The sequence below is a fragment of the Cydia splendana genome, chromosome 17 (genome assembly GCF_910591565.1).
Source record: "Cydia splendana chromosome 17, ilCydSple1.2, whole genome shotgun sequence".
NCBI classification, from domain to species: Eukaryota; Metazoa; Arthropoda; class Insecta; order Lepidoptera; family Tortricidae; genus Cydia; species Cydia splendana.
The window spans coordinates 14,790,866-14,818,068 of record NC_085976.1 but is presented as its reverse complement, the minus strand read 5'-3'; the positions used below and the strand labels follow the sequence as shown (position 1 = coordinate 14,818,068).

The window sequence follows — 27,203 nt, the reverse complement described above, 5'->3', positions numbered from 1 at the left end:
CGTCGGCAGGCGCCGGCCGATGCGAGCCGAGCCGAACGACGACTTTTTCGCTCTTATTGCGTGGACATAAAGCTTTTTCCTATCGGCTTTTGCCGAATGCGCGTCGATATATCAGGGGAGACCCTTACTCGTCTAGCAGTACTCACCCTGAGCATAACAGTCCGCAGCTGCTCGTGGTGGCGACGGAAACGCCGCATGTGCTCCATGCGGGCCTGCAGCCGCTTGTGCGAAGGAGATACTCGCCACACCATCTTGAGGTGTTCGTCTCGCTTCTTCTTCACAATGTCACTGTTAGCGAGGGTTTAAGAATTAGGTGAAAAAGTAAAACCTTATTGAACTCGAATTAAGCATGTATAGATGGTCAAGCAAATCTTGTCAGTAGAAAAAGACGCGAAATTCAAATTTTCTATGGGACGATATTCTTTCGCGCCTACATTTTTCAAAGGACAATGAGTAATTTTGGTCCATATCCTCAATACTTGTGAAACCTATGCCAAATGATAGCTTCAATGCTATCATTTATTTCATACTATGACAGTTAAGTCGAAGTCGCGGGCCAACATGGTCTTTTTTATATAAATAGAACCCAGTACGGCAACGGTTTCACCAGCATAGTATGTTTTATTATAATAGAAAGAAAACGACATAGGTATTAATTGTAGATATTCAATATTGTAGGTAGGTAGATACCTATATAATACCTATGTTATTTTTTGATTAATATAAATACAATGATAATAAAATGCATAATGTGTCGTTTTCTTTCTATTATAATAAAACATACTATGGTGAAACCGTTGCCGTACTGGGTTCTATTTATATAAAAAAGACCATGTTGGCCCGCGACTTCGACTTAACTGTCATAGTATGAAATAAATGATAGCATTGAAGCTATCATTTGGCATAGGTTTCATAAGTATTGAGGATATGGACCAGACTCCATACTAAAGTGCCCATGGTCCTTTGCCGCCTTTTTCTACTGACAAGATCTGCTTGACCCAATATATTATAAAATCCAGGATACAAATGAGGAGTGTATTTTCAAAAGGACTTATTTATGTATGGTGTCCATAGAGAAATAAGCCCTTTTGAAAAGACACACCTAAAATAGAAAGACCAGTTGGCGCTGGAAGGTTAGATAAGTCGTTTTTATAACAGCGGACGGCGGTTAATATACTATATCTCAGCTTCTCTTCCTCGCGTTATCCCGGCATTTTGCCACGGTTCATGGGAGCCTGGGGTTCGCTTGACAACTAATCCCATGATTTGACATAGGCACTAGTTTTTACGAAAGCGACTGCCATCTGACCTTCCAACCCAGAGGGGAAACTAGGCCTTATTGGGATTAGTCCGGTTTCCTCACGATGTTTTCCTTCACCGAAAAGCTTATCTCTCAGCTTCTATAGTTAGCAATTGGCAGTTTAAAGCGCAGTAAAATGTATGCTCTGAAATTACGTGTATTATCGCCCACATAGGTGGACCTTATTACAAAAGGCATTAGGTCCACCGATGTACAGTTAGGAGTGTTGCTGTTTGTACTAGGAGGCAGCACTGAAGCATCAAATTCAATCTCATCTTTGGTTCTGCTAAACTTATTTTTCTCGATAGAACAAGTTACCTACTGCTGATTATAGCGTCTCAGCTTTGAGTTCAGTTTTCCTAATGTTACATTAACAGCGAAACTTACCGCAAGAGGCCCTGTAGCTTCTCATACTCGTCGTCCCAGCAAGAGAATACTTCGAAGCACTGGGTCATGACTCGCTCGAAGTCCTCGAATGGAATATGCATGAGGCGCCGCGTGCCGAGAACCTGTGGTAGAAAAAAGTGTTAAGAGTGCAAAAAGAAGAATTCTGTGGAGACTTCATATTTTAATCCACGTGCAGTTGTGCACGCATAGTTAACACCAATGCTCTGTTGTAAATAGACATGTGTCGTTCACGAGTGAATGATTTAAGTGAACTTATAACTTTTGATTGAACGCACTCTTCAACTCGCTCAGTAGCTCGTCTCTCAGTGTTACTTGCACGCTCTTTCCTACTCATGATTCGAATGAGCCTGCCGAGCCAAACGAGTGAGACGATGCGAAACGACAATTTCGGAGCGGTTTGGAAGAGTTCGGGGGGCGTCGGGAAAACATGGCGAGATCGTATGGGGCTATTCATAAATTACGTCATTTCAAATTAGGGGGGGGGGGGGGTCTGGACATCGGATGACGGTAGCATGAAGTAGGAGGAAAAGGGGTCATTTGAAGCATGATTTTTGGATGATTATAGGGGGGGGGGGGGTCAAAAATCATCAAAAATCGATGACGTAATTTATGGACAGCCCCTATCGCGTGATTCGCCAGTTCTCTCTACTCACTCGTGACGTCCACTGAGCGAAATGAGTGATATATATCTCTGCGAGCAAAAGATATGCATCAATCAATGTTTGGTAGGTATCGTCTTGGATCGTCCCATTAGTTTTTCGTCAAGTTCTTAAATTAGTCCTATTCTGCTTTCGACACTCATTCTGCATTGAAAGCCACCGACGATTGTGACGAATGTAGAATGAGTGACGAAAGCAGAATAGGACTAATTTAAGAACTTGACGAAAAACGAATGGGACGACCCAAGACGATACCTTTTCAACTCAGTGAAGCTTTTCAGGAGAAGTTTCACGTGCGTGTCTTTAGTTGTAATGAATCGGGCGTTGCTTGCCTCGAACCTTTATTGACGTGTGTAATTCAGTAAGTATTCTATTTTTCTATCTAAAACCAGTTAATAATATGTGACCTATGAAAAGGGACCTTATTGTCGATGGCGCTTACGCCATCAATAACGAAGCTACGATATAAATACGAGTATAATGCCGCGCGACGCTGTGCGGCGTAAGCGCCATAGTCAATAAGGTCCCTTTTCATAGATAATGCCCCATATTTAATTTGACGCCCAAATTATGTTTAGTAGTGACCGTGACCGTTTAAACCGTTACCAGGGTTTACTAGACGTGATGATAATTAACATTTGTTCCAGAAGGGTCTCTATTGTTTCCCAAATAGTTTTAAGTCATAATGTATTGTTTGTCCGAATTTTCGTTAGTCATAATTGGTTTTTCTCAGAAACGCGTAAGTTTTCAGGAATGCCATAAAACAAACCTAACCTATCTATAGAATAATCTTACGAAAATCCTGAAAAGTTAACGGCTTCAGTTTTATGACAAACAATACATTATGACTTAAAACTTTATGGGAAACAAAGGGACCCCGTTCCAGAATTATATAATGTTTTTTATTTTTATTTTGTATCCATATTTAGTTTGGTTGCTTTGGAAAAGAGAAGATTCTCACCTTCAGGAGTTGTTGGCCGAGATCTCTAGAGATAGCTTCGACGAGCCTCAAGCCGCGCTGGATGGGGTACTTCGTGGAACGGATCTTGCGGAGATGCGAGAAGATCTGCTGCACCGCCAATCTGCAAGTGATTATGATGGTTAATATTTAGTCTGATTCTTGACAAACGGACCTGACTTCTTTTTATAGCTAATTTTTATCTGCGTATAACTTATTCCATTCTATTTTCATGTGTAGAGTTTGTGCGGAAAGAGAAGAGTCGTGGAATGTAAGCCGCCCAATACATTCCTCGAATCTTCTCTTTCCTAACAGACTCTACCGATAAGTGTTTCTAAAAAGTTTTAATGTCAGATCATTCTGATTTTTTATGTAAAATTAGAAACATTTCGTCGACACATCAATATTTATAACGAGGCTCATTTGTTTCGGTCCTTAATTTTAAGTTTTAAATATGAGAGGGTATTTTATCTAACCATGATCGATGCCGTCAATGGTCTTGTGGCTACGTCCTGTGTGTTGTTAGCCATCAGATATTCTTTTTGAAGTAAATATGACATTCGAAGCGCTACCATACCTAATCCTTTCCAGCTCAGTAGCGCTGAGCAGGTCGTTAATAGGGAAGTCCTTCATGAGGGGGTTGTAGTCAGAGACGGTGGCCAGCGCCTGCTTGAGACCGGTGTCCGTGTCAAACGACACGGTCGCGTGGAAGCGCTTGCCATATTTCAGGATCTCCAGAGTTAAAGCCACCTAGAAAATTACCAAATTAAGCATACACAATTACTCATAGACTGAACTGCCCTGATATTATCGAAAAGACATCTGTGGTTATAGCCTCATAACTCATGTAAAGCTCAATTTATGTCTACTGTTAAGCCACGAAAAGACCCAGTGTCTTAGAATTTGAATAAGTATATTTGGTGGGCCATTAAAACGACATTTTAACGTTCTAAAAAAGGACCCTACTTGAGAGTAGGTAACTATTATTTCGCCATGTTGTTGTTAAAAATAAAATCACCACCAACTGACTACAAGAGATCACGAGTTGATAGTTGGAAAGAGCTTACTTATTCCGCAAAAAAAATCTGCTTTCAATTTGAGTCTTACCTCAATACTTTCTCTTTTCTCTTGAATGCGATGGAGGGCTCTCTCCAGGTTCAGCCAGAATGAGATCTCCTGCAGCGCAGTCCCGTTGGAGGGATCGCGGTCCAACTTGGTGACCTGTACACAAATAACCAGAATTCAGAGCCAGAACCAGAATGTATACTTACATGTATACTTACTTACTAATGTATACTTATACATATGTTATGTAAGGCCCAATCCCAATAAGGCCTAGTTTCCCCTCTGAGTTGGAAGGTCAGATGGCAGTCGCTTTCGTAAAACTAGTGCCTACGTCAATTCTTGGGATTAGTTGTCAAGAGTTTCTTTTGACTTACGTCAAAACAAAATAAAAAGATCTATGCTTTCCAAAATTAAACATGCGCTCAGTTTTTGAACGAACAATTTATAATATGCAACACCTATCGTGTGTGGCGCGCCATTGTAAACCTTGATGGAATGCACGAAGGTTGATATTTGGCTGTAGCGCCGCCCGTTAGTTGACGTATTTGGCGGTCAAATAATTAAAGTAAACAGTAAAGCTAAAGTATGTAGACTTGATTATTGATAAAACAAGAAAAGCTTATTACAAGAGAGCCAAGAAAAACTATAACCTACCTTTTGTATTTCCTTAATCCAGCGATTAACGCCGTTCTGGAGTTGGTTAAGGAATGTGGAGTCTTCCACTTTGTCACCGAAATCAGCAACACGTGGTTTTCGACCCTCGTCGGCCGCCCTGAAATAACATAATTTATTGAAGTCCTACTTTACAAGGATGAAGTAAGGCTTACATAAAATCTATTTGTTACCATCAAATTTCAAATGAATTTTGAAACAAAAGCGTTTGTTTAGGTGAAATAATGCAACGATTGCTTTTGCAATGGAAATCGCAGTAAACAAAACATTTACTCATGAAATTGAATCAAGGAGTGGGACTGCTATGGAGTGACGTCAAAAGTGTTACTAAATGTAATGTTGTGGCAAGAACTTACTACATAGGACCATGTAACCTGACGTGCCTTAGGTCAGCAACAACGTCATTCGTCATTATTAATATAATCCTTATATCATAATAATCTATACTAGTTTTTAAGAACAAGTGCGAGTCGGACTCGCGTTACAAGGGTTCCGTACATTAAGTCCGACTCACACTTGACTGCACATTTCTAATAGGTTTTCCTGTCAGCTAAGCTGTAGTAAAGAATTATTTTGTGTATTTTTTTCAAAATTTTAGACCCAGTAGTTTCAGAGATAAGAGGGGAGCGCGTTTTTTCCTTTTGAGGTACGGAACGATTTTTATCATATTTTGGTCTTAGTTGTCTGAAAATAAATTATGTTTGTGTTGATTAACTTACCTTTTAATGACGGCAGCCACAAGGGGATGCACTGGGAGGGTGATCTCCGGAATGTCAATGTTCTGCTGCAGATGCAGCAAGCCCATCTCCAGCTCGGCTATCTTCTTCTCAACAGATGGCGCCATCTTGTCTCCATCCCTGTTACAAATCAAACATTTATTACAGTAAGGCAAGTAGAAACAGTCCATAAGTTTTTGGATTAAGAAGAATGTTAATGTCAGGGTCCTTTTGCATAAAAATGTACAAGTCATATATTACAATATCCTCTTTCCAATTGCATTTACTATTAAAAACACTACCTCTTATTTTTACCCAGATGACCCTAAAACTAAAAAAACCTTACCCCTGGATTTTTTATGATTTTCTTATTGTCAATTAGTGACTTCAATAAACAAAAAAATTGGTGTAATAATAACCAGGTTCCTCAATGGCTCCTAAATGGACAAAGACCAGACACCATAATGAATTAATTATACATAATTATAAATAGTCACCTTAGAATTCCACTTGTAAATAAGAGGGTCAATTAGAATTCAAAGTTATCTGGTAGAGCTGCATGACTACCAAACCTTAAAAATCATTTATAAAGTAAATATAAAGACACTTTTTCATAAATATCCAAAGAAAGTAGTTGTTCCGAGCGCCATGTTATTGAATTATTGACCCAAGGATGAATTTTATGATAACCAATAAAGTGACAATGTTTTTCTATGATGACCTGTTTTGTTAAACTATGACATACCTGTCAGCTCTCCCGCTCTCTTTGACATAGCTCTTGAAGAACGGAGCCATGGTCTTGCTGATGAAAGCATGCAGGGTCTCATATGGCGAGCCATCAGACAGGTTAATGAGACGCAGCTGACTGTGGATGGACTTGTCAGCTTCAATGACTGCTCCTCTCTTGATGCACACGAAGGCAGCCACTCGGGGTGAGGTGAAGTGTACCTGTTAGTAAATAATATGGTTTTTAATGCCTGCACTTTATTCTATAACATTTTTTCCATCTGTAATTTTTTCTCAAACCTGGGTCATCACACAACTTTGAAAAAAGCAAAAGTTATTTGCTTTTATTGCCTTGTATTTGTTCAAGTTCATTTCAACTTAGATAAAATGTTTTTTATTGATTCCCTTGCAGCTATGGTACTTATACCAAGTGGGGCCAAGCAAACTCTGTATTTAAGTTGCAATGACAATGTGTGACAATTTCATCATGAATATCAAATTTCTATGAAAATATGATCTTTATAATGAAACTTTAGTTGGTGCAAAGTTAGCTTAGACAGACTCTAGTAACATGATAACAAAATATGTTTAGGAAAGTAACATTATCTATTTACATGTAAATAATAAGCTAAATATAATAAACTCTTTAAATTTACCTCAGTACTGATCTGGTAGGTAACAGCTTCTTTTTCTTCCTCTCCCTCTGTGGGCTGCTCATTGTCATCTTCTGTACAAATTCAATAATAATAATGTTTACCTTCAATATTGTACAAAAAATGACATATAAGCTAGGGTGAAACCTGTTTTACAAATATCAATGTTTTTCACCACTATCATCTGGTTACATTTTAATTTTAATTGACTTATTACTCGTATAGAGAAACAACTGTTTTTTAGCGATGCGATTAGCGCATTCACCGCGCATGAGTAATGCAGAACGCTTATAATAATAAAAAATATGCTAATAAGAATTTGACGGGAGGAACTTACCTTTTGAGGAGAACCGTTGAACGTACAGAGAAGACACTTGCGGGTCGGAAATGAATTTCCTAATGCAGTCTTGGTTCACTTTATCCTCGAGAGAGGCATTCAGCGCCGGTGGTACAATGTCGTCTTCAGGCAAAAGTACCGTTGCGGCTCGCCGCAGATAATTTGCGAAGTCTTGGAAGTCGACCGCGACGACATTCTGCGCCTCTGGGGCACTCTCGCTCCCGTCAAGGGAGTCCCCCATGTTGTCTTAAATAATAATCTACTTTAAAATCAATAATTTAAACTTAATACACGATATATTCAGCTGTTCAGTGTTCATGCAGCTGCAAATTTGACAAGTGGGACGTTGGACAGAGAGGGGTGTGGTTGGGAGGGGAAGAGCAGAGAAATGACGCATCCAGCTAGTATTGCTATACTAAAAAAATCATAAGGCCAGGGCTACCGCAAAAATCGAAGTTCGCAAATTGCGGGCATCTTTCTCCGTTACTCTACGCCTTCTTTGGAGTAAAAGAGAAAGATCACCGCAATTTGTGAATTTCGGTTTTCGTGGTGGGAGCTCCGGGAGCTCGGAGGTATTATTTGCGCTCAGAGTACTCATAGAAAAATAGAAGGTGCTAAAGCCGCTAAAGATGCAGCAAATTGTATAATTCTGTCTCTGCCTAACAAATAGCTGCATCTTCCATCGGTCATAGAACATAGAAGGTAAGATCCTATAGAAGTGGTATACACGTGCCTCCGTGAGGGACAAAACATACGCAATGCTACACTATGATTGGTCTAATTTATTTGTTGCCCACCATAATCCATACTAAAATTTACGGTAGGGGACAAAAAATATGTGAGACTGTGATAAGGACAAACAATAATAGCGCTTTCGCTGCTACTCCTACTGAAAGATATATAAGACTATCCCGTTCGGTCATCCCTCCCCCCCCCCCCCCCCCTCATGCCAGATCCAGTTATATCCTAGAGTCATGGTCTGCTAAGATCGTTAGGTCGTTTATTAATCATAACTAACAAATTACGAACATACCTTTAAGACGTCAACATCACTATTTGACTCGTAGAATAGAACTGTCATAATAATGTTCGCTCATTTTTAGTTTCGGTATTTCCCTTTATTTAAATTTAATTTAATTAGTAATAACAAATGGATTCTACATCAAAATTTTATCAATTACTTAATTTGTCGCATAAAGTCATTGACAAAAAGTGTTTGAAACCTTTGTCAAAGTACGACAATTTAGTAACACAGAATTTACATGCGGCTCAGATAAATACTAGGTAAGTTGTATAAATAGTATCTTCTAAGTGGATTATACGATATTCTATGGTCAGTTTTTGGTAACTTTATCGAAATTATGCACCGCAGTTAAAGTTATGCTTTAAGCACATTTGTTATAAATTATTAATATTATCTTTGTCGGATCTGGTCAAAGTTCACTAAAATCAAAATATATGACTAAACTTTATTTTTATAACTTGTATTGGGGCTCACATGCACTCAAAATTTATATTATTTTTTGTTTGTAATATGTCATTTTGATGTGCTAGTTTATAAAGTTGCTTAATAATATTTTGGAGCAATAAATTGGAGTCATAAACATGTTAAATATTGTTATTAAATAATTTTAGATTTTCAAGGAATATACTTAACTGCCGAAGAAGCTTATATTTTTCCCGAATGACCATAATTTTGAAAAGGACAGAGGTTGTGACCTTTGCCCTTTTCTCAGCATGTTATTTTATTTATTTTATTTTATTAGTCAAATAAGTAACACAGCATTACAGTAAAACCAAGGCACTGTGAAACTACAAAATAAAATACAAAACAAAGAAACAATACATGGAAACAATACATGACAATAAAATACAAGTTTTATAATTTTTTGTCCTTACCAAGCAAAACTAAACTTTAATTTAATAGAAATAGAGTACAGTTATGTGTTTAAAGTAATTTTTTTTACTGAATTATCCATAAAAATTGCTTAAGAAAAGCATGTGTCACCACTATTTTTTTTTTCAGGCCAGCGGGAGCAAATGGACTATGGTGTTTCACTCTTCTGCCAACAGTATTAATTGTCTATAGCCTTCAGTATGAAGTGTCGCTAGCATATAAGCTAGCAACTTGTGTGTCCGTTGGACTCTTGTTTTATAATATTTTGTTCCATATTTTTATATCTATTACGAGCTTGGCGCTAACTACAGGGTTGGGGGCAGGTTGCTTAGTATCTGGATTGATAACAAGTGCACTGGTGTACAATGTTGGCAAAGAAGGTAGTGTATTATACATTTAGAGCCCATTCTCACTTGTCGGATGTCGGGCCCGGATTTGCCTGCAACCGGGACAACCGATTAAAAACCAGGCCCAATATCCGACAAGTGGGAACAGGCTTGTATACATACATAGTTTTGGCCGGTTTTGTTTTTTTTATTCTGCTGTTACTGACAAAACTTGTATGTCAGACTGTAGTAATAAAACCACCACCAAAGTAAGTTTATTTACCTACTGTAAATTTGTTACTGCTATTGAGCAAATCTTTCCTTTCAGACACACTGTTCGTACTGTTCTTTGCTCTACCGCCACCATTCATCTTCTGTGCATTACTTCAACATTTATTGGCATATCCCAAAACGTTTACTCTCGGAGAGGCAGTGATTGTTGCACAGAGCGCAGTGATCGCGGGTACTGTGTTGGTGGCCCAGACTATGTGTAATCTGGGAGATAAGGGCACTGATGTGGATCTTGTGAATAGTGTTGTTATTGTAAGTTGTACCAAAAGATTTATTTTTGTTTATAATTCAAAAATCAATTGCATTGTTGTCAGCGCAATTGCTACCTTATTTTGTTTCTTGGAGGGTTGAATTTATTTGTTTATATTGAGCTTTCAAATTATCTTGAAATTTAAAAATTGCTTCAATGTAGTATGATATATTAACATTTAACGTAACTTATGTATAAGTTCTGTACTTATATTATGTAAATTAGTGGGATGTAAATTCTGTACTTTTGTCAAAAAAATACACTGTATTAAAAGTCTAAGCAAATTTTTTTCGCAATTTTCAGACAGTGTTATCAACAGTGGGGTTAATTGTTACAGCCCTATATTTCCTGAAAAAAGACACTAGAACAGTTGATTTGTTGATTTACATCTTGACCGCCGCTGCAGCGTTTGCAATCATACAACTATATGCATTTCTTGGAGTGACTTGTATACCTGACTTATTCATATTTCTCTTCATTCATCCGACGAGAGTAAGTATTTTGGTATTAACTCAGCAGATCTAAATTTGCACGCGGATTTACAATAAATTTACCCATGATTATTGGTAATTGTAACTACCTACCTATACTAACCTAACCTACCCTCAATTTCAGGTAAAACTAATAGCTTTCTGGGCGTGCCTAGTATTAGTCGCTGTATTTGTGCTAGTATTGCGTACTAAAACAGCGGTAAAGGCTACGACGGTCACAAGGAAAGCGTTCCATCTGCTAGCTGCTGCGGTATTCACTACGGGGATATTGTCGGACCTCAGACTTATGGAGATGGCGGCCGGCATTGGGTTTGGACTACTCATTTTAGTTGAGGTAACTTTACTATTAACTAACTACATGGTAACTAAGAATAATACATTTATGTTAAGGGCTCCATTCGTAGTCGTGTAGGTCTCTATACTCTGTATCTTTAGGTACTTATTTAAACAAAAGTAAACCAATTCTAGATGAAATTGAAAACATTACATCAAATAAATTCAAATAATGTAGGTTAAAATCCGGTCGTTCCAGTGACTGATCCAGGTGGTTTTGTATTTGGTTGATTAACGAATAAATGTTATAACTACCCGAAAATGTACAAATTGTGTACTTTTATTTAAATACCTAAAGATACAGACTATACATAACAAAACTTGTACAAAACAAATTGACGGCTTAGTAGGTGCAACGAATTCAATCGATCGATTAAATACCGCAATGTAACGCTAACGCAAATCGCATACGATTACTGGTGAGGTTTGTAGAGGCCCTTAGATCGTTATTTTATTTTATTGTAACTTCGTGCGTAGACGCACAAAACAATCAGTTTACCTTTTATTTGCAGGCATTGAGAAAATCGAATATAGAACCAATCTCACCAGCATTACAATCGGCGTTCCTCGTTTACAGCGATGAAAAGGTAACGTTGTGAGTTTGTTTTCTGAGTATATCAATCAGGTATTTTGTACGTCCATTGTCTATAGTCTATATTACCAGAGGCTATATACCTTATTGCCACTTTTATCTTCAAAACGATTGATTGGCAAGTCCCAAAAGAAAAATTAAAGCATTTTAGTCTAACCCTACTCTGTCTCTTTAGGTATTTAAATATAAAAGTATTGGCGGTTTTGTATTTGGTTGGTTAACCAATAAATGTTATAACTACCCGAAAATGTTCAAATTGTTTGTTTACTTTTATTTAAATAGATAAAGATACAGCTAGACTTTAGTTACATTAATGCCAGTAGCGAGGCGAACGACGACTCAAATGACGACCGGTCTGGTCTAGTGGATAGTGACCCTGTCTGCTAAGCCGATGGTCCTGGGTTCGAATCCCAGTAAGGGCATTTATTTGTGTGATGAACACTAATATTTGTTCCTGAGTCATGGTTGTTTTCTATGTATATAAGTATGTATTTATCTATACAAGTATGTATATCGTCGCCTAGTACCCATAGTACAAGATTTGCTTAGTTTGGGGCTAGGTTTGATCTGTGTAAGATGTCCCCTAATATTTATTTATTATTTATTTACTCAAATAGTGAGTTCCTATTCGTCTCGCGACTCTGCTTTATTTAATAAGGCTTTAGATTTTATTTAAAACACCTGCTACTTTAGCTCTTTACTTTTTTCGTACGCAGTTAAGGTCCTTTTTTAAATTTTATTTTTCATGCTAGGATTGCGGCGAATTCGCGCTAACCCCCATCTACATGTACTGCGGCCTTGGCTTCGGCCTGGTCGCGCCGCGCGAAGCACCGACACTAGAGCGCCTAGCCGGCGTGCTGGCCGTCGGCGTGGGCGACGCCGCCGCCAGCTGGTTTGGCAAGAGATACGGACACACGAAATGGCATGGTGTGAACAAATCAACTGTCTAAAACTTAGAGGATATAACCAAACGGAGTAGCCATTAACCTTTTCGACGCCGTGTCAAACACAAACGCAGTCACGCGGACGCCACGTCACCGAAGTGTCAAAACAGAAATTGAACTTTATGCATATGTTCTATGTTGCTCTGTGGTTTGTGACCGATTAATCAGTCTTTGGCGTACGGTGCGGATATATCGGTCATTGGCGTCCAAAAGGTTAACAGGCAGGTCTGTCGAAAATAGGCGGCCAATGGTCATACACATTGTATGGACTGACGTTTATCTAACATGGCTATTTACCCAAAGGGTAAAACGGGACCCTATTACTAAGACTTCGCTGTCCGTCCGTCCGTCTGTCACCAGGCTGTATCTCACGAACCGTGATAGCTAGACAGTTGAAATTTTCACAGATGATGTATTTCTGTTGCCGCTATAACAACAAATACTAAAAACAGAATAAAATAAAGATTTAAATGGGGCTCCCATACAACAAACGTGATTTTTGACCAAAGTTAAGCAACGTCGGGAGTGGTCAGTACTTGGATGGGTGACCCTTTTTTTTTTTTTGCTTTTTTTCGTTTTTTTTTTGCATTATGGTACGGAACCCTTCGTGCGCGAGTCCGACTCGCACTTGCCCGGTTTTTACGTTACGTATACCAACATTTAATGTGCCCCTCCCCCGCAAAAATCGGCAGACTGTTTAATACCGAAAATTACAGACAAGGCGTCGATCTCAATTTCGTTATGTCCTCTAAGCTAAGGTCTAAAACGAATAAGTAGTTCACAAAATGGCGGCAAAGATTTAACGAAATGCATGGTATATTAGCCCGACTTTCATAATACGAATATGAAATAAACATTTTCTTAAGAACTGTAATTTATTTTCAGGGCAAAACCGAACAGTGGAGGGAACGTTGTTCAACATACTGTCACAGGTCATGACAGTCTATTGCCTCGGTTTATTTGGTAAGATATTTTTGTGAGTTAGTTTTCAAAAACCCTATATGATGGACGGCCCATTCGGTGGTAAATGGACACCGTAGCTTATGGACGCATACAACCCCAGGGTCCCATATGCATGTAGCTGTCCCTTTTATTTAATGAACATTAGGATTCACTGACAGAACAAGGGACAAATGTCGAGTATGCATGACCAGACAAGTACATCCTTGGGACAGCTTTATGCAGGTACCTACATTTTACAAAAACGGCTGAAGCCAGGGAGAGTTTCACTTAAGTCAATCAATTGCTAACATTGGTGCTGCCATTTAAATATAGAATGTAACTACGGTATAGAAGGTTCAAATTCCTTTTCCTATCGTAAGACGTGTTCCGACTCCAGCAGTTAATAGGTAAGTGTAAATTACTCTCAGGAACACAACATATCTTCTTCTTCAACCTAGCGTTTTCCCGGCCTAGCGCCAGGGTCCGTTTTCCTGCTCAATCTTCTCCACTTTGCCCGGTCTTCGGCATTCTCAGGTGTGAGATTGTTCTCTTCTATGTCCGCTGTCACGACGTCCAGCCAGCGCTTCTTAGGCCTACCGCGGCATCTACAGAAAATATTTACTGTTACACTGGTTTTTTGGAAGGTTGCGTTACCTTTCCAACCAGTGGGGTCCCTTTAAAGTTCGTAGGACAATCCGGTGTGCCTCTAGAAAAATCACGAAAAAGTTTATTTACCTTACAATACCTGTTCGATTCCCCAGATATAATGGACTGCAACAACGCAGTGCTCCGTACAGCAGTAGCGGCGACAGCGTCAAGCCTAGTGGAAGCGAAGACAGACCAGGTCGATAACTTGATACTGCCGCTGATTAATATTATCGCGTTCCAGTTTACACACTTTATGAGCTAGATTTAAATAAGTGCATGAACTGTAGACGACAGAGCTAGCGTCCAGTGTAGGGGGCAGCACCTGTTTAGATGCGCGAATTGTTTTCGATTTCGATTCAGGTCACGAGATGGCACTCCAACACGCATGGTCTCTAGTAAGTAGTGGGCAGTGGCTTAGCGTGAACTAATCTAGCTGTGGGCGTCCGTCGCATCTGTGAGGCCCTTTTCTTTCTATGTGTATTCCCGATGTAATAATGTCCTATAATAAAAAAAATAAAAAGAAGGATCTCACGGGGCCCCTTTAAAAGCGAGCACTTGGCCCACACGTATGGACGTACAAAACACGCTGTGGCTGTTTTGGTTGTGAATTAAACTTGTGAGTGTGACGCCAATCATACAAAATGTTAGCTGAAGAAAATCTAATTGGGTTGAATTTCTCTGTTTCAAAATTTGCGATAGCTATTAATAGTTCAAATACTATTGAAGCGAAGTGTACAACATTCATGTTTCATTAAATATGCTCGATGTTACTGTACCTACTTGTCGTGAACTAAAGTAAAAGCCGTTACAGACGGCCGTACTGGACCGCGACCTTGGTGCAGTCCGGCGCACGTTCGATCGTGTGTAAGGTGGTCCGCTGTACGTCCGTTAAGGACGCGGCTATTAGTGAGAGCGAAAAAGAGATATTTTGACCGCACCAAAGTCGCGGTCCGCTGCGGCCGTCAGTAAACACTGTAATACTTCTCTATTAAATGTGCATAATTTTAAGACTCTTGTCGTCACTCTGACTGACGGATAGCATTTATAACTGGTAGTGATAAAGTAAGAAGTGATATTTAAGACTGCAATGGAACATTTTTTAATCATATCTACTTAAATTTCATGACAATGCAATGTTTTCGTATCAAGCTATCCAGATGATGGAAACCAAAGGTTCTAAGAACCACTTTGTATATAATAAATCAACGCAAGCTCATTAAGTTTGGGCACGTAAACCACGTTAGAATTATATTGATAACAATCAGATTAGGAACTTGTATTTTTTTTTTGATAAAACCTTGTAGACTTTTGTACCTTATAATTTATTACTTAGACTGTCTTAGACATTCCAAATGACACCAAAGAGATTTTTTTAAATAAAGATTTTTGTTTTAATTAAAATTGTTTAATATTAAAGGTTGTTTCTTTTAAATTGTTCCTGTATTAAGATTAATAATTATACATAATTTAATTTGAGACTACATTAGTATTAGGTATACGACTGACAAAAAAGTTGCACAGTGATTTTCTAGTACTAAGTTTCATGACTTAAACTAGTATTATTACATTTTTACTTACTAAATGTAATACAAATCAATGTCATGCAACCACGTCTTTAACCAGACCGTAGCTTTCCATTATAACTTTCTTACCAACTGTCTCAGTGCCAGTTAACCGGTTCGTTGCGTCTTCCATTTTCGAGAACTTTTGGCTGTGGCGGCGATCAATTATTTCATGACACGACAGGCGTGCCTTACGACATAGAATATGATGGCACGCCTGTCGTGTCATACGCCACACATTAAAAACATTGATGACACGCTTGTCGTGCCATCCGCACCGAAACGGTTAAAAGGTAGACCTATATAATATACATATGTATTGACTGAAGCTACTGGCGCTTGATATTTGATATACATCAACATTCTATGTATTCCAACTGAACTGGCATATCGTAAACCTTATTCCAAACCAGACACCTGATGTCATGGTAGGTCCACCATATTGTTATACCTCTCGCGTCGATTAATGGTCCCTCTAACAGTTTATTTTTATATGCATTTCTATATGTACCTGTCACGTAAAATATTTGTAGACTTTTTTGGAAGGTTAGCATAATAAAAATATGGGAATACATATAGACGGTCAAGCAAATCTTGTCAGTAAAAAAAGGCGCGAAATTCAAATTTTCTATGGGACGATATCCCTTCGCGCCTACATTTTTCAAATTTGCCGCCTTTTTCTACTGACAAGATCTGCTTGACCAAGTATATTTCTGCAAGTATTTTTTAAATTAACCTTTTCGACGCCGTGTCAAACATAACAGCTGTCACTCGGACGCCACGTCACCGAAGTATCAAGACTGAAATTGAACTTTATGCATATGCACGTAGGTCTGTGTTGCTCTGTGGTCTGTGACGGATTAATCAGTGTTTGGCGTTGGACCTAGCGATGTTACGATTCGACTTCACAAATCGGTTCAAACCGATTTAGGTCTGAAGTCGACTAAATCGACTTGAGTGTTCCGTAAATCGACTTAAGATACGTTCACCCGCTCTAAGTGCACCCTTTCCGATTTGTTGCTGGGTCACTTTCGTTTGACATATTGAGGCATAAAATGTACACGAATCGACTTCAAACCACGAAGAAAAATGTTGCCATCATGCACATTGCCGCCATTATTGAGTCGAGTCAAGTCGAAACTTGGTATCTACAGGTAAAGTAAAATGAAACTTATTGTTCAAGTAGTAAGGTTCAATTTCGCATAGGCTTAAAGAGATCGATTTGGCGGTATACTTGGATCGGTTTGCCAGTTTTGCGCCGCGTCGATTTGCTAACTGCACGAATTCGCGGCAATGACTCACGCAATCGCAAGAGACCGCACGCTCTTTCCTGCTTGCTCGTATAGTGCTTTCCCGTTTTATCTTTAGCAATTAATGAAATTTTGATCTACCGCGCAACGGAAAGTAAAAAAATATTACAAAAGTTTTAAGTCAAAGTTTTTGCTCTCGTGTTATTCTAAAGCCCCACACTCATGCGCGAATCGCGGCGCGAAGCCGCGATTCACGCGCATAGTCTGTAGGGGGCTTAAGGGTCGAACAAACCGTAAAATTGACAATTCGATTTCTTCAACTCAAAACCAAGCGACTACGGAGCGGTTTGAACTACTGATAATTAAAAACTAGAAGTTAAATCGACTCGGCCAAATCGGTTTGCAAACCGATTTGGGTTTAAATCGGAGTCGACTTATTCGGTTTGAAAATTTTTCGATTTGACCCATCACTAGTTGGACCTACGGTGCGGATATATCGGTCTATGGCGTCCAAAAGGTCCAAAGTCCAATAAAAAGAGAAGGAACTGTCGTAGGGACGATCATTCGAGAGGTATATGTAGTAAAGTACATAATAAATGCGACTGGAATTGTTCAGGCCAAGATTTATAATATTCTAGCGTATATTTAAGTCACACCTTTTCCATTTAAAACTGCAACATTATATTCATTTTCAATAGTTAAAAGTTGTTATCCATTTTCATTTACAAATGTCCACGTCATTTTGCTCATTCATAACCGTAATTTGCTGTCCATTTTTATTTGCAATATTCACATCATTATACTCATTATCAACACCAATATTTTGTACATTTTCATTTACAATGTCCACATATTTTTTGTTATTTTCAACAGTATTGTTTTGTCCAATTATATTTTCCATGATTACATTATTTTGTTCATTTTCAATCTTGACATGCTGTCCATTTTCATTTACAATATCCACATCATTTTGTTCATTTTCAAATCTAGTTTTTTGACCATTTCCTACAATTTCTACATCATTTTGTTCATTTTTAACTTTAACTTGCTGTCCATTTTCGTTTACAATGTTCACATGTCCATTTTCTGTCTTATTGTCATCAGCTTCTTCTTTTACTTCTATTTTTATTATTTTGGCTTTATCGTCACAGTTTGTTCCACTGATACCCATATCACTATTACTACGTTTCTTTATAAGGACCCGTTTCTTTTTAACCCCTTTACATTTCGCTTTGAACATTTTCTCTAAAGTAAGAACACTATATCTATCTATAGTCCAGTCAACTACTGAAGATTCTGCCTTTTTCATCGGATTCTCATCCTCCGAATATGTTGGTATGTCTATTCCAAGTATATTCGTAACTTTCTCTAAAACATCGTCGACATAATAATTTATTACAAGGTCAGCTTTGTTGTCCTGAAAAAGTCAAATGGTAACATTAATTATTATCAATCAATACGTTTAGTTCAGACACAACTGTCCATATACACAACATATACAAGTTAAATTTAAAAATAAATAAAGAACTTATCATAACATACAAAATACAAACACACCAAGTTATGTTAAAACAAAAAGATGGTATTAAATAAATTGATTAAATTATTGCTTACATGTTTTGTGGGTTGCAAGTTGCAGATGACTAGTTTCCCTCCATATTTAACTGTTTCTAAGGGTAAGTTTCCACTTGGAATTATTTGTAAAGTAGTTCCTAGGCATATACTGAGGTCTGCAATACTGAAAAAAATAGAACTTTTTTTATTTACAACATCTATAAGGCCTTGTTGTTTACCATCGTTTAAATTAAATAAAATGTTTCATAAAAATACATGTCAACATGAGAGTATGTATCCTTTGCATAAATGAGGACGGAAGGTATGGGCTTTTAGTATCCAGAGAAAAACTTATCACAGCAGAGTCTTAAAGTATATCCAAGATAATTTATTTAATCAGGAATAATATCCCTTGCTCCTTAAAATACTAGGAACTAATTAAATAACCCACACTGGGAGAGGAAAACAATTCTAATCCCAAAACCTACATTATAGAGAGGGAATATATACGGTGGCTAAGAAATAACTGCAGTCCCGTTCCCAGGGAGGCTTTGGGATTATATCAGTATAATCCCAAAACCTCATAGTAAAAGTTGCCGCAACTTTTACTATAAGACCAACCCCGAAATCGCGAATAATTTTTTTTACCCTCCCATAGAAAATGGACCAGTCAAAATGTATATCAATTTTTTTTCGCGATTTCGGGGTTGTTCCTATAGGAAATGTTGCTCAGTATAATACCAAAACCTCCCGGGCAACGGGAATGCAGTTATTTTTTAGCCACTCTGTATAAGTACGAAATATTTTTCATAGACCAATGACTATTTTGTCGAATTGTTTTGGCATATCTGAAATAAAGTATCCTCACCTAGAGTGCCACTCTGCCATGAGCAAATCATTCTCCGGCAAGCTGTGCTCCCAGTCCAAAACACCGTCATATAGTCGCCCGCGGCAGGGCCTTCCACATACGTGCGCCGCAGCACATGGCACGCCACTGCACTTCTTGCCCACTGTCTCCACTGGAGCACTCCGGACAAATTGCCTGCCAAAAAGTAGCATAAATAAACAAATAAATAAATATTGGGGATATCTTACACAGATCGACCTAGCCCCAAACTAAGCATAGCTTGTACTATGGGTACTAGGCGACGATATAAACATATTTATATAGATAAATACATACTTATATACATAGAAAACACCTATGACTCAGGAACAAATATCTATAAATGCCCTTACCATGGGGATATGTTTTTGGTTTTGTTATTATTTACATTTAATTTTGTATGTACTAGAAATAATATATCATTATATATTTATTAGATTCTTGAGTAGGGAGATGCAGTTTATGGAAGGATTAACACTTTGAGGACCATAATAGAAATTGAGAATCAGTTTGTTCTAGCATTTCTACTAATACTAAAGCACAATAAATGCAATCTTAAAGGAGAATTACTAAGATCTAGATAAAATCATCTGCCTGTTAACTTTAGAACTTCTAACAATTTGACTGTTAGAACTTAGAAGTTCTAAACTTGTTCAAATATAAGTAAATAAATACACAAACAAACTTATGCCTGGTTGCATTCATTAACAAACAGGTTCCCATGTAACATAGAGAGGTATTCCGTTGGTAGCACTGACTTCAAATGCAAGCCATATTTGACTGGTAGAAGTATTAAAGTTGTTCAAATATAAGTAAATACACAAACTAACCTTTTGCATAAGTTGCATTCATCAACAAACATGTTCCCATGCAGCTCGGAGAGGTAATCCCGCGGCAGCCCTGACTTCAAATGCAACCCATCTATGTTTTGGCTCACTATGTAATGTACTTTATCACACTCTACAAGTTTCTTTAGTATGAGATGGGTTTTTGTAGGCTTTGCATCGGCAAAAGAGACATTGATAGAGGGCTTTTTGCCTTTTTTCTCTAGAGTCCATACACCATTTGGTCCTCTGAAAGAGAAAAAGCTGAATTAGAAAGTAACACTCATTATCTACTGTCACATTCAAAGTAATGGACTAGCATAGTAAATTTATTCTAATTGCAATCAAACAAGGAATTAATCCAACCAGATGGGAGGACTATATTAAAATGATTGCATGAAGAAGACAAGCAGGAAATTGGGCTGCGTGGAGGAAAAAACGCCCAACAGAGTGCATACTTGCTGAAGACGAAGAGAGAAGAATTGCATTCAACACATAAACATTTAATCGAATTTAAACTAAACAACAACATAAACATTTGTTTTCTTTGTTGCAATTAAGGTGAAAAGTAAAGCAGTGTCAGTGTGGTATAATGAACTATATAGACTAAATTTTCGACCAAGATAAATGACCTCACCTGAAGTCCGGTATACCAGCTGAAGTGCTAATCCCAGCGCCAGTGTGAACAACCACATGCTTACTTTGATCTATGAGTTGAGCCAATAGATCACATTTCTTGTTGAATGTATCGATTGAATCAAATTTCTAGAATCATAAACAATTATATGACATTAAAAATTATGAAATAATTCAAAAAGAAAAGGACAACATAGAATGTAATATGTTTACCTCAGGAATTCCTAGGACACCTTTGTGTTCATAGGGTGATAAACCCTCAGCATAATTACAAGACATGTTGAATTAACGTTTACACTTAAATCAAAGCATACGCCATTTCATTATTTTAGTAATGAATATGAAATCTACAAATTAAACTATCGCTTCAACGCCAAACACAAGCGAACCAACAAAGACCAAGTTTGTGTTTGACTCATTGACAATATTGACATATGTTAAGGTGCGTTCTTAAACATGGCATATCAAAATGTGCTTGCACACGCAAGCAACATGCGCAAGTACAAGTACTCAAAGTTAACGAAGCAGATAGGGATTGAATGTAGAATAAAATTTTGGGATAATGATTTTATTTTATACACTATGATTTGTCTGCTTACGCAACTTACCTCAATTTGCGCAAGTTACTTGATGCGTGCGCACGCTCATTTATTTCGTACTTCGAATTGAAACCATGTAGGACATACCTAGAACTGTCAATGTCACTGTCAATGTTATCTATTCGGCTTCTGAAAAGTCTGGAAATATAACCTATTTCCATTTGAATACTTAGATTTTGAATAATTTAAATGGGAGAAGGCAGTTAAACCAACTACAAATCTTTTAACAACATAAAAAATGCATAGCGCTAGTGTTTTATTGCGGAATACAGTGTTATTCAATCCGAACTTGAAGTCTTCCGCTCGTTTAGCCCGTAACGTAACAAAAGTTGCATCACACAGTAAATCAGCCGATAAATCTTTGTTGGGTTGCGGTAGAAGTAGATTGTGGGTTCAGGGAAGTCGCGTGTGTAGTGCTAATCACAATGCTGTGGTTTTAAATCGTCAATTGGGAAGTGTGAGGTTATTTTCGACGGGCAACAAGAATGACCCGCCGGAGGAGGATGCGGAGCTGAAGGAGGATACGCCGCTGTTCACGAGCCAGCTGCCGGCGCCGGTGGCCGTACCCGAGGTGTGGCCGCAGGTTCCCGTCATCGCTATTAACAGGAACCCTGTGTTTCCAAGATTCATCAAGTTGATTGAGGTGATTACAATATGTTTATAGGTTGTTATAATAGATTTACTGTAGAACCTGTTTATATTAATTATAGTTGTCACTATTAACAGCCTACTGACGGATTCTACTGATGGGATCCCCTATACAAGAATTTTGAATTTCTTTGCAATATGTATAAAAATTTCCTCTGGCTTTCAAACCTTAGATGATGTTCTCAAACTCCAGCTTATATGAGTGGCTTTGATCTAATTGCTATCCCCTTTTTTAGCAACCTCCCGCAGTTGTTGAATGTTTATTTTTTATGTAATTGACAGAAAATTAAAATTCAAACAAATCTTGAACACTTGAAGGAATATATATACTAGTATGTAGTTTTTTGGTGAAGTAAAACATCGTGTTCTATTTCATAGCAGTCATTTATTATTTATGGCTCTATAAAGATAAAAAATATGCATGGTCATAAATAGATAACAATGAAGACTAAAGGTGAACAGATAAGTAAGTGACATAATTATGTGAGAAGAAAACATATTGTTTATATTACTATTGATGTATGTATTCCCAATGACTTTGCGTTTTGCTTATCTACTAATTTAGTTTCATGTCATTACAGATCTCAAATCCTGCCTTAATTGACTTGATAAGACGGAAAGTGAAACTCAATCAGCCATACATTGGCATCTTCCTCCGCAAGAAGGAAGATGAGAAGTCTGATGTGGTCTCCAGCCTTGATGATCTGCACCAGGTAATATACTGATTTGAAACTTATACAAGATGTACATATTATTATGTTTTATTTTCTATAGTTTTTTTAAACTTTTCATGACTCTACCCCATTTGAATTGATATGTAGAAATATGTATGTATTGAAATTTTCGTAATCCTACTTGGAAGTTTTCACGGACATAGACCCTTTGTCTTAGTTATACCTTGCTACCTATAGCTTTCTTTTGTACTAAGACTTGTCCTTTATTAAGGCTTCACAACCCCCAAAGTTGAAATAAAACTGATGGAATTAATAGTTTCTCATGATGCTTCTTTTCCAAAACCATTTATTTACTATGACTTTAGAATTCATGAAGTTAGTTCAGGTTATATTTGCAAACCTTTTGAAAATTCGACAATTTCCAAAAAAAAATGTGTCAAAAATTCTTTACATGTATGATAAATTCAATTAGGTGACCATTTTATTTATTTTATTTTATTCATTTGGAGATCCAACAGAGCAGCTAAGACAACATAGAAATTATAGTAGATACAGGAAGCCAATTATAGGAACTCACAATACTGTCCCTCATCAGGTGGGTGTCTTCGCCCAAATCCATGAGATGCAGGACATGGACTTTAAGCTGCGGCTGGTGGTGATGGCCCACCGAAGGATAAAGATCACCGGCCAGTTCATTGAGGAGGAGATTGAAGTGGGGCCTGCCGGTATGTACAATCCACTAACTACACATGTGTAAAAATCTATCTCATAGAGCAGCGGTCGGCAACAGGCGGCCTGCGAACCTCTCACTTGTGGCCCGCGAGCCTCCCTGGCTATTTTGTATGTAATATTGACAAACGACAATGTCTGAAGTGCAGCCTGAGTCAACTTCGTTAACTACTATGTGGCCCTCAGCTGTTAAAAGGTTGTTGACCGCTGTCATAGAGCAATATAAATATTAATAGCATGACATGAGTAGCATAAGTGCCAGAGAGAAATCAGATTTTATACCTGCACTTCTTATGTTCGTAGTCTCAAATTATTCTCGTAATGGATTATAAGAAAAGCAGAGTTATGCGATTTTTCAAGTTTTTGCATCCTTAGCTTTATCCTGCGTGGTGAATGTACTGAATATGAGGGGCTCCATAATTATTATATCGACGCGAAATTGTCAACAGCCGATAGAGAAAAGCTTTATGTCTGCGTAATAAGAGCGAAAAAGATGTTATTCGGCTCAGCTCGCCTCGGCAACACGCGTCGGAAGGCGTAGCCGACGCGACGACGTCTTTTTCGCTCTTATTGGGCAGATATAAGGCTTTCTTCTATCGGCTTTTTCTATCTTCTACCGCGTCAATTATGTGGGGAAACCCTAAAGGGTCATTTATTATTATTATTGTGGTGTTGTGGGCCTTTGAGTGTCGCATCGACCAGCATTGATCTATTGTGACGGCCCTTTAAAGTTCATTACTAATGCCCGTTGCATCCAGAAAGTTCCAGATTCTTTGGGCCGTAATGTTCTGTACCTCATAGGGTTGCACTACGTGTCGCCCTAGGTAGGTACTTCTTTTTGACATTAGTGGTCCACAAGAGCAGAGAATGTGCATTGCAGTCTCCTCTGACTCCTGACAGAACCTGCATGTCGCATCTTGTTTCTTCCCAATTTGAAACATATGTTTATAATTCTAAAGGGTCATACTCAACTCAACACCTATTACTATGGGTCTGTCCCCGACATCGACAAAAATGGCTCACCCATAGGTCATAAACTTCTCATCAGCCGAAAAGTATAAAACCGCCATTTTTTTCTTTAGGGTTATAATGAATATGTTCGTTCGTGTATGTCAGCTGTTGAGCTTGTAACGAAATGCGTAAAACGGGCGCTAATTTAACACTTTGACCGCCAAATACGTCAACTATACTAGCCCTCAACCAAACTGACGACCGGTGTCGTAAAACTTCTCATTCATGCTTACGTGGTCATGCCAAGAGTGAGAGAGATAGTGATATGACCTCGGTCGTCAGTTTGGTTGATGGATAGTATAACGCGCCCGGCTCTGTAGCCGGCTATGCCAATATAAACTTTAGTGCGCACTAAAGGCGTGGCGTTCAAAGGGTTAAGCAGCGAGCCGGAGCTGTACTGAATTACATGAGGCGTGCATGACTTTACTGATAACACTTCATTTCTGAAATGATCCGGTATCATTTCAGAAATGAAGCTAAAGTTTCCCGTGTTTAACGTTGAGTTTAACGTCACCCGCGAAGAATCCGACGCGGAGCGCCGGCGCCGCAAGCACAGGAACACGAGGAAACAAAAACCAGTGGCCGAAGAACCCAAGGACGCAGAGACACAGACGGAGGATAAGAAGAAGGTTCCGGATCAAGTTATGATGGTGAAAGTTGAGAATCTGATGCATGAGAAATTCCAACAAACAGAGGAAGTGAAAGCGTTAACACAGGAAGTTATTAAGACAATCAGGGATATTATCAACTTGAATCCTTTGTACAGGTGAGTGGTTCTTTCTTTCGGCCAAAATATTAAAGCATTTCTTTAGTAAGGTTTTTATTTTCTCTAGTAAGGTATCATGTGAACATTGTGAACACACTCTGTTTCAGTTTAATTTGCCTTTTATAAAACACAATAGTGCATAGTAGTTTTTTCTTTGTTTCATTGATTATTCACAAAAAAAAAACTTAATGTACCATTTTCCGTAATAAGAATGTAAAACACCTTACGGGTTTACTATTTATATATTTAACAGCTCTATATACATTATTTGATATGTCAGAAACAAGAGTATTTACTTCCTATTTAACCCCTTGACGAACCAGATAAAAAATACACGATTCAAGCCTTATCGCGCCTCTCTAAAGCGCTAAAAATCTGTATAAGAAAAAATAAATGATATTATAGGGTGGTCATTTTGCCGTATAATCTCTATCAGCTAACATTGGTTACGAACTGTTAAGAACCCTTTTGTAAGTAGGTACTTTATTTATACTGTCATATCGTATTTTTATTCTTAGTCTAAATCTTCCTTATTTCACAGGGAATCTTTACACCACATGTTGGCACAAGGGCAAAGGGTGGTAGACAACCCGGTGTACCTGAGCGACCTCGGCGCCGCCCTCACAGGCGCCGAGCCTGCCGAGCTGCAGGCTATTCTCGAGGAGATGGACGTGAGTAACATTTTGATGATTTTGACGTGAAAAGTCTTTAACTCCGTGACTGCTAAAGACGTCAACTGACGCGCGCGGCTACAGCCGAATATCAATAACCTTCGTGCATTCCGACAAGGTTCACTATGACGCGCGCACACGATAGTCGTGGCGTTCAAAGGGTTTAAATTCAAAATATAATGAAAATTGATATAGCGCGATCGGTCATCTCTGCAACTATAGTGCCCACCAACGTGATTGTTTTCAATATCGTTTCTGATGACCGTAAAAAGGTAGAATTTCCCATGATTTTCTAACTTTCCTAACCGCCAACATTATATTATGGGCTCCCAAAAAAATCACACTGAACTGCAAGTAGTGTTACTGTAAAGTGGATTTACCCTAGAAATCGTGAGCAAAGCTCAACAAGGAGGGCTTTGGAGAAAAGGTGTTTTAACTTTCGCTACCTTTACCCCCTTTTCAAAGTAAATGGTACTTTTGTGTGTATAACTAAACCCTGACCAGGAATATAATAATATGATCACGCGCCATGTTGCGGAATTTCACTACAACTAATTTTTTCTTATTATACAGAACTGTCACCCTATACATGAGAATAACAGCGCCCTCTTGACAATAATCATATATTACTGGACAGGCTTTACGATTAGAATGAGAGACAGAATAACATATTTTTTGTAATATCTGATAAAAGTGTCAAAATGTATTATAACTTTCTTACCCTCTTCGCTCTATATTTATTAATTAATTATGAATGTTCTCAGATTCCGAAGCGGCTGATGATGTCTCTATCGCTGCTTAAGAAAGAGTACGAGCTATCGAAGCTGCAACAGAAGATAGGCAAGGAGGTCGAAGAGAAGGTCAAGCAACAGCACCGGAAATATATACTTCATGAACAGCTAAAGGTACGATAATCTTTATACTACTCTTAAATACTCCTTTGTGTTTTCGTTCTCCCGTCAGATGCCTTCAATCCATACCAATGGGGTAACTGCAGTGACATAAACAGGGCATTTATAGCACAAAAAAAATGTATAAGGGCAATGTGTGGGATAGCTCAACGGGATTCATGTAAACCGTTATTCGAAAAACATGAAATTTTGACACTACCTTGCATGTACATTTTCGAGGCAGCAGTTTTTGTAAAAAAATATCCAGATCTATTCAAAAAGGCCAAAGATGTAT

General features: G+C 38.2%; 4 protein-coding genes across 6 annotated transcripts in view; 2 read left to right on the top strand and 2 right to left on the bottom strand.

The window, feature by feature from the left end:
* Positions 1–7,832, bottom strand: part of LOC134798938 (dynein heavy chain, cytoplasmic) — a 75,433-nt gene extending 67,601 nt beyond the window's left edge. For all 3 annotated transcript variants that reach the window (XM_063771369.1, XM_063771371.1, XM_063771370.1), the window contains exons 1-10: positions 7,495–7,832; positions 7,161–7,231; positions 6,524–6,726; positions 5,782–5,919; positions 5,045–5,162; positions 4,433–4,546; positions 3,903–4,075; positions 3,329–3,449; positions 1,688–1,809; positions 147–288 (exon numbers count right to left, since the gene is read on the bottom strand). In XM_063771369.1, coding sequence (XP_063627439.1) covers positions 147–288; positions 1,688–1,809; positions 3,329–3,449; positions 3,903–4,075; positions 4,433–4,546; positions 5,045–5,162; positions 5,782–5,919; positions 6,524–6,726; positions 7,161–7,231; positions 7,495–7,735 — 1,443 coding nt within the window. In that variant the 5' untranslated portion in view covers positions 7,736–7,832. The remainder of the gene's footprint in view (positions 1–146; positions 289–1,687; positions 1,810–3,328; positions 3,450–3,902; positions 4,076–4,432; positions 4,547–5,044; positions 5,163–5,781; positions 5,920–6,523; positions 6,727–7,160; positions 7,232–7,494) is intronic.
* A 763-nt stretch (positions 7,833–8,595) lies between these two features.
* On the top strand, positions 8,596–15,453 carry LOC134798874 (dolichol kinase). The gene is made up of 9 exons (XM_063771265.1): positions 8,596–8,778; positions 9,521–9,771; positions 10,046–10,260; positions 10,562–10,750; positions 10,874–11,083; positions 11,595–11,669; positions 12,427–12,601; positions 13,504–13,581; positions 14,322–15,453. Exons 1-9 carry the CDS (start codon positions 8,645–8,647, stop codon positions 14,468–14,470), a joined length of 1,476 nt encoding a protein of 491 aa, XP_063627335.1. The 5' UTR covers positions 8,596–8,644; the 3' UTR covers positions 14,471–15,453.
* Positions 15,454–17,685: 2,232 nt separating this feature from the next.
* On the bottom strand, positions 17,686–21,328 carry LOC134798871 (NAD-dependent protein deacetylase Sirt6). Its single transcript, XM_063771263.1, has 6 exons — positions 21,134–21,328; positions 20,922–21,049; positions 20,291–20,533; positions 19,443–19,616; positions 18,635–18,758; positions 17,686–18,437 (listed from the first exon to the last, which is right to left on the bottom strand). The coding sequence occupies exons 1-6, from the start codon at positions 21,197–21,199 to the stop codon at positions 17,739–17,741; spliced, it is 1,434 nt and encodes a 477-aa protein (XP_063627333.1). The 5' UTR covers positions 21,200–21,328; the 3' UTR covers positions 17,686–17,738.
* Positions 21,329–21,632: 304 nt separating this feature from the next.
* Positions 21,633–27,203, top strand: part of LOC134798868 (lon protease homolog, mitochondrial) — a 31,780-nt gene continuing 26,209 nt past the window's right edge. The window contains exons 1-6 of the mRNA XM_063771259.1: positions 21,633–22,162; positions 22,749–22,880; positions 23,437–23,566; positions 25,050–25,347; positions 25,889–26,018; positions 26,783–26,923. Coding sequence (XP_063627329.1) covers positions 21,758–22,162; positions 22,749–22,880; positions 23,437–23,566; positions 25,050–25,347; positions 25,889–26,018; positions 26,783–26,923 — 1,236 coding nt within the window. The 5' untranslated portion in view covers positions 21,633–21,757. The remainder of the gene's footprint in view (positions 22,163–22,748; positions 22,881–23,436; positions 23,567–25,049; positions 25,348–25,888; positions 26,019–26,782; positions 26,924–27,203) is intronic.

Excerpts from the sequence above, each read along its gene's own strand:
- LOC134798874 (XM_063771265.1), top strand. The coding sequence starts at position 8,645 with ATGGATTCTACATCAAAATTTTATCAATTACTTAATTTGTCGCATAAA. Across the intron at positions 10,261-10,561 it reads TTGTGAATAGTGTTGTTATT|ACAGTGTTATCAACAGTGGG; the intron begins GTAAGTTGTACC and ends CGCAATTTTCAG. Across the intron at positions 11,084-11,594 it reads GACTACTCATTTTAGTTGAG|GCATTGAGAAAATCGAATAT; the intron begins GTAACTTTACTA and ends TTTTATTTGCAG.
- LOC134798871 (XM_063771263.1), bottom strand. The coding sequence starts at position 21,199 with ATGTCTTGTAATTATGCTGAGGGTTTATCACCCTATGAACACAAAGGT. Across the intron at positions 18,759-19,442 it reads ATGGCAGAGTGGCACTCTAG|TATTGCAGACCTCAGTATAT; the intron begins GTGAGGATACTT and ends TATTTTTTTCAG. Across the intron at positions 18,438-18,634 it reads ACTTGCAACCCACAAAACAT|GACAACAAAGCTGACCTTGT; the intron begins GTAAGCAATAAT and ends TGACTTTTTCAG.